Source organism: Gobio gobio (assembly GCF_949357685.1).
Source record: "Gobio gobio genome assembly, chromosome: 1".
NCBI classification, from domain to species: domain Eukaryota; kingdom Metazoa; phylum Chordata; class Actinopteri; order Cypriniformes; family Gobionidae; genus Gobio; species Gobio gobio.
In genome coordinates this window covers 11,482,147-11,488,251 of record NC_137097.1, presented here as the reverse complement: position 1 = coordinate 11,488,251, position 6,105 = coordinate 11,482,147, and the positions used below count along the sequence as shown (strand labels likewise).

Here is a 6,105-nt window from a genome sequence, read left to right as displayed (position 1 = left end):
GGGCCCCGAGGTGGAGGCGGCTTACCACGGCTGGAAGAGCGCGATCTGGGGCGGCCGCTCGGTCTTCGCTGAGACGAAGGGGGCCGCGCTGGGCGCTGCGCGGAGCTCGTTGCTGGCTGGTCACGAGGACGGCGAGCAGCGGAGCTATTGCTAGCGCCGGGGCGTCGAGGCAGGAAGAGGTTCATGGCCTGCGTCGTTTTCTGCACTTCGGAGAAACGGTCGACGATCCCCTTGACCGCTGGTCCAAAAAGCCCAGACGGGGAGAGCGGGGCATTTAGGAAGGCCGCGCGCTCTGTTTCTCGCATGTCCGCGAGCGTGAGCCAGAGGTGGCGCTCAGCTACCGTGAGGGAGGCCATAGAGCGTCCGAGGGCCTGTGCTGCGGTCTTGGTGGCGCGAAGGGAGAGATCCGTCGCGCTTCGCAGATCCGTGATTAACTCAGCGTCACAGCATTTCTCGTCCAGGTCGCGGAGGAGATTAGTTTGGAGGATTTGCAGCACGGCCATAGAGTGCAGAGCGGACGCAGCTTGACCGGAGGCAGCGAAAGCGCGGCCGATCAGCGATGACGTCACTCTGCAGGCCTTAGACGGGAGGGCAGCCTTTGAGCGCCAACCAGAAGGCGGGCAAAGGTGCGCTGCGACCGCCTCTTCCACCGGAGGGATAGCGTTGTAGCCTTTCTCGGCCGCGCCGTCAACTTGTGAGAGCGTCGAAGAAGCCTGAGACGAGACCCTCGCGGAGAATGGCGCGTTCCAGGACTTTGCGAGCTCCTCGTGAAGCTCCGGCAGAAAGGGTGCAGTCCTGGAGGTGGGCGCACGGCGGCGACTGTTTAGGAAGCATCCGTCAAGTCGGTTCGGCGCTGCCACCTTGGGCGGGGCCCATTCGAGGCCTAGCTGCTCGACAGCCCGGGTGAGAAGGCGCAAAAGTTCGGCGTCCTCACCCGCTCGAGAGCGTCCGGAGCCCCGGACTGAAGAGGACGCGGAAGACCAGTCCTCGCTGTCGGAAGCCATGATGGAGCAGCTGTCGGCGCGTTCCGCGGCCGCATCCGCCTCATCCCCGGAGGCGGCAACAGAAATGGCGGCCTGGGGTGGGGGCGGGGAAGGCGAGAGTGAAGCGGGCGGGAAAGGTTCCGGCGAGCTTCTCTCTGCGAACTCCGGAATCCGCTGCGAGCGGCGCTTCTTTCTGCGCGGCGTGGCAGGGACTGGAGGGATATCATCATCGAACAGGACGAGTCGAGCCCGCAGGGTCGACATCGTCAGTTCTTCGCACTCTTGGCATCCGCCGGCGAGGAGTGCGGCGGCGGCGTGATCACGGCCCAGGCAGAGAGCGCAGATCACGTGGCGGTCCCCGGAGCTGAGCTGCGCGTGACACGAGCCGCAGGTGGAACGAGACATTTGTATCAACGCTCGGCTCTTTTTGTGAAAAAGTGTGACGCAGCGGCGACAACACTTTTGAGCGTAAAGGATATGGGCTGCCGGATAGCAGAGCAGGCACGGATGGCTGAAGGTGGCGCGATGCTGCCGGCTTCCTCAGGCGCTGTCCTCTGCTTGCTTGTCTGCGCGGTCACGGCGGCGGGTTCCAGATCCAGCGATGCGAAGGGCTTCGCTGAAGAAAAGAAAATCGAATATGCAGCCCGTGAGCCCTGCTTATATACACGTGGCCACGCCCCACCTGTAGGCAAATGAAGCCAGGTGGGCGCGAAGCGCCCTCATTGGTCGCCACGTCACGCGGGCTCACCGATAGGCTGCTGCAGTTGCCAGCAGAGCAGCCAATAGCACGCTGGATTAGCCTGCTATGGTCTGCCAGGCTGCCGCACTGCGTTGACAATGTTACAAAATTAAGGATAATTTTGGGTTTTTCAAGAAAGAATACTTTCCCGTAGCGTAAGGAACTTACGCAATACGAGAGAACCTCTCGTAAGAGAACCAACTTTACCAAAGTCATTAAACACGTGTTGAATATCCAGCAAACTATTTAAAAATATTAATAATAAGAAACAAAATGGGCATGTCATATTAAGTTTAACAGTATGAAAATAAACTAAGGGTTTACTATAGTAACCATGTTTTTTTTTGGCGTATTGATTACCATTTGAATAACCACAGTTTTAATAAAAATACCATGGTTAAACTGGTTAAAAAACATGGAAGTGTAGCAAAATGTTTGTGGTTACTATAATAACCATGTGTTTTTTTGTTTTGTTTTATTTGTAGTAAAATCATGGTTAATTTTTGTAAGGGTCGAGATGTGTTACTCTGAATGGACATGTTCCAGGCGCATGAGTATTGAGTTATTTACAACTTCATAATACCTCAAAACAAGCGATTTGACAAACAAACACAGAAATACAAATTAAATATACATAAAGGACATCAACATAAGCAACTAATCATAAATAACCTAATGTATACAGCACTGCATGTCTAAAGACACGATAATCTCCTTTCAACGGCCATAATAAACTAATGCACATTATAACAGCGAAATATAATAAAGCATATCACACACACAATACTTTAAATTGACACACAACAGCCGTGAAATGAACAAAACGATATGTTGTATGAAGCTGTAAGTTGATCATCTGTGAAAGCAGCGATCGAGGCTCCACTGCGCGGTGTGACATCACAGGGCTCATGACGTCACAGTGCTGCATTCCGAGCTGCATTCCGAGCTACATTCCGGCGAACATTCCGAGCTGCGCCAGTATAAAAGTCAGCAGCAGCAGCGAAGACTTTCACACAATCAGCAGCAGCAGCGTTCGCCCAGAATAAGTTACTTGATATCATAATATAAAGCACAAGTCTCTTCATTTACCTAATTTAGCTCAATTAAAATGGCTATCCCACTTGGATCCATATTGGTGGCGGATTGGCACCGCTGTGCAGACAGCAGAGAGTTTTTCAGCAAAATACTGCACAAGAAGACACGCCGAAAGTTTGGGCTCTTGGAGGCGCCGATGATGCCTCCTCATATGAATGTGGACATCGTTCGCTACAAGGTTCTTATCTCGGGTAAGACTGGAGTCGGGAAGAGTGCTCTTGCTGCTCGTCTCGCTGGCCTCGATCTCCCCAAAATGCATAATGAGAACACAGGCATAGAGACAACAGTGGTCTTCTGGCCTGCGAGACTAAAGGACAGTGGCCGTGTGCTGTTTTTCCGCTTTGAGCTTTGGGACTGTGGGGAAAGTGCCATGCGAAGATTTGACCACATGTTACCGTCATGTAAGGAACAGGTGGATGCCATCCTTTTCCTGTTCTCCTTCACTGATCGTGGCTCCTTTGATGATCTTTCAAATCAGATATCACGGATCACAGAATCTTCAGATCCAATGGTTAAATTGGTGGTTGGCACCAAATTTGACTTATTTATGCACACAGACGTGACAGAGAGTGACATAACACATTTTCAAGAGGTGTGTGGTCTTCCGGTCTTCCGAGTGGGAGGTGATGTGAGTGCGGGGCTTGGTGAAGTAGCACCTCTCCTAAATGCCCTTGCAGAACATCTGTGGCACCAGGACTGTAAGGCTGCTTCATCTGTCTCCATCTCCCCACAGGCTGCTCTCAGAGAAACGGGCTCAGAGATCATTGTATAGCTTGTGTGTATTGTAGATCAATTTCACATCTGTTGGTCAGTATAAGGCAAACTTTATGGATGGATTATGCTGCTATGGAAATACTATACATAACAGAGAAAAAAGAAAATAAAAGTCAGCAGCAGCGAAGACTTTCACACGATCAGCAGCAGCGAAGACTTTCACACGATCAGCAGCCAAACTCTGGACATCTGCTTTTACCATGAACACTAGAGCACTGTCTCCTACTGGAGCAGCTATGGAGAACAGCTCAACAGGTGAACATAGCTCATATTCATATTTTCACACATTAAACACAAGAAATATTTAGTCATATGAGGATCATGTTACATTGGGAAGAGGAAAACACCAAACTTGGTCAAAGTATTTAGTTGACAAGCTCACAAACTACATCTTAGTATATAGGTTTTATTTCACTATGCAAAAAAAGGGTGAAGAATTACAATTTAAAAATTTTGAAATTTTTTTAAAATTTGAATATCTGAAATATAGTTACATATATAATGAAACAGTCAAATACACGTTCAAATGACAAAGCAAAACTAATACCCAGATATAATTATTTTAAAATATGAAATCTGTGATGAATTGGCCTTTTTGTCGTATTGGCTCCTAGCTCTGGTGCAGCATTCTGGGCGGGACTTGCTGGCTATTTGGGAAGAGAGGGCTGTTCACCCCAAGTCAGCACCTTGAGTAACTGTGCGTTCACACCGCCGCCGGCGAGAGCGTCAAAGTGGCCGGAAGTCATTCATTCTCAATGGGAGCCCGGCGGCGAGCTCCGGCGAGAGCGGCGCGGCGCGTCTTGGACGATTTGGGCGTCAAGGAGAGTTGAAGTCAGGTCAACTTTATGGTAATGAGCTATGACGCGGTTCGGCGGCAGCCGGCGGCAACCAATGGGAATGTAGTAGTGCTCCGCTTGAGATGATTCTAGAGAACGCAGCGCTGTAAACTTCGGTTCCTACCACATTAGTTCCCAAGCAAAATAGAGGAGGTTGATCACTGCTGGTGCGGCGGGTTTGATAAGAAGACGTGCAACATTATTTATCCACCACACTAATGGCTTTTAATTGGTTTATTTCGTTAGCAAACATGTAACTATAATTGTTAAGTTCTTTCCATCGATCTGCTTTTTTTAAACTTTCACATTTAAATGATTTCATGAGGTTATATTATACGGTTATACCCTACTTGTGGTCAGTCAGCACAAATGCCGGTCAACATGAATGTTTGCTTTGCAGCCCCTTTAAATGCCGTTTCAAAAAAGACCAAGCATTCGATCTACGTCAGAGCGGCAGCGCGTCCACGAATCTTTCTACACAGTCGATGGCAGGGCGGCCAGAGCGAAGTTTGACGCTCTCGCCGGCGGCGGTGTGAACGCACAGTTAGGACTAGGGTGTGTCCTGTAAGGTGGTGGGTGGGACACAGGCCACACCCTAGATTGCCAAAAATCGACGGGACAATTTATTTTTTTTAAAGATGCTAATATCTGAAATATAGTTACATTTGTAATGAAACAGTCAAATACACGTTCAAATGACAAAGCAAAACTAATACCCAGATATAATTATTTTAAAATACGAAATCTGTGATGAATTGGCCTTTTTGTCGTATTGGCTCCTAGCTCTGGTGCAGCACTCTGGGCGGGACTTGCTGACTATTTGGGAAGAGAGGGCTGTTCACCCCAAGTCAGCACCTTGAGTTAGGACTAGGGTGTGTCCTGTAAGGTGGTGGGTGGGACACAGGCCACACCCTATATTGCCAAAAGTCGACGGGACAATTATTTTTTTTTTTTTGAAGAAGCTAATATCTGAAATATAGTTACATTTGTAATGAAACAATGTCAAATAAAAGTTCAAATGACAAAGCAAAACTAATACCCAGATATAATTATTTTAAAATACGAAATCTGTGACGAATTGGCCTTTTTGTCGTATTGGCTCCTAGCTCTGGTGCAGCACTCTGGGCGGGACTTGCTGGCTATTTGGGAAGAGAGGGCTGTTCACCCCAAGTCAGCACCTTGAGTTAGGACTAGGGTGTGTCCTGTAAGGTGGTGGGTGGGACACAGGCCACACCCTAGATTGCCAAAAATCGACGGGACAATTATTATTATTATTTTTTAAAGATGCTAATATCTGAAATATAGTTATATTTGTAATGAAACAGTCAAATACACGTTCAAATGACAAAGCAAAACTAATACCCAGATATAATTATTTTAAAATACGAAATCTGTGATGAATTGGCCTTTTTGTCGTATTGGCTCCTAGCTCTGGTGCAGCACTCTGGGCGGGACTTGCTGGCTATTTGGGAAGAGAGGGCTGTTCACCCCAAGTCAGCACCTTGAGTTAGGACTAGGGTGTGTCCTGTAAGGTGGTGGGTGGGACACAGGCCACACCCTAGATTGCCAAAAATTGACGGGACAATTTTTTTTTTTTAAAGATGCTAATATCTGAAATATAGTTACATTTGTAATGAAACAGTCAAATACACGTTCAAATGACAAAGCAAAACTAATA

General features: G+C 48.2%; 1 protein-coding gene across 1 annotated transcript; it reads left to right on the top strand.

Moving 5' to 3' along the window:
• Positions 1-2,830: 2,830 nt before the first annotated feature.
• LOC307123718 (ciliogenesis and planar polarity effector 2-like) lies at positions 2,831-3,589 on the top strand (the record flags this gene model as incomplete). Its single annotated transcript, XM_079812382.1, has 1 exon — positions 2,831-3,589. The coding sequence occupies one exon, from the start codon at positions 2,831-2,833 to the stop codon at positions 3,587-3,589; it is 759 nt and encodes a 252-aa protein (XP_079668508.1).
• Between the last annotated feature and the right edge of the window lie 2,516 nt (positions 3,590-6,105).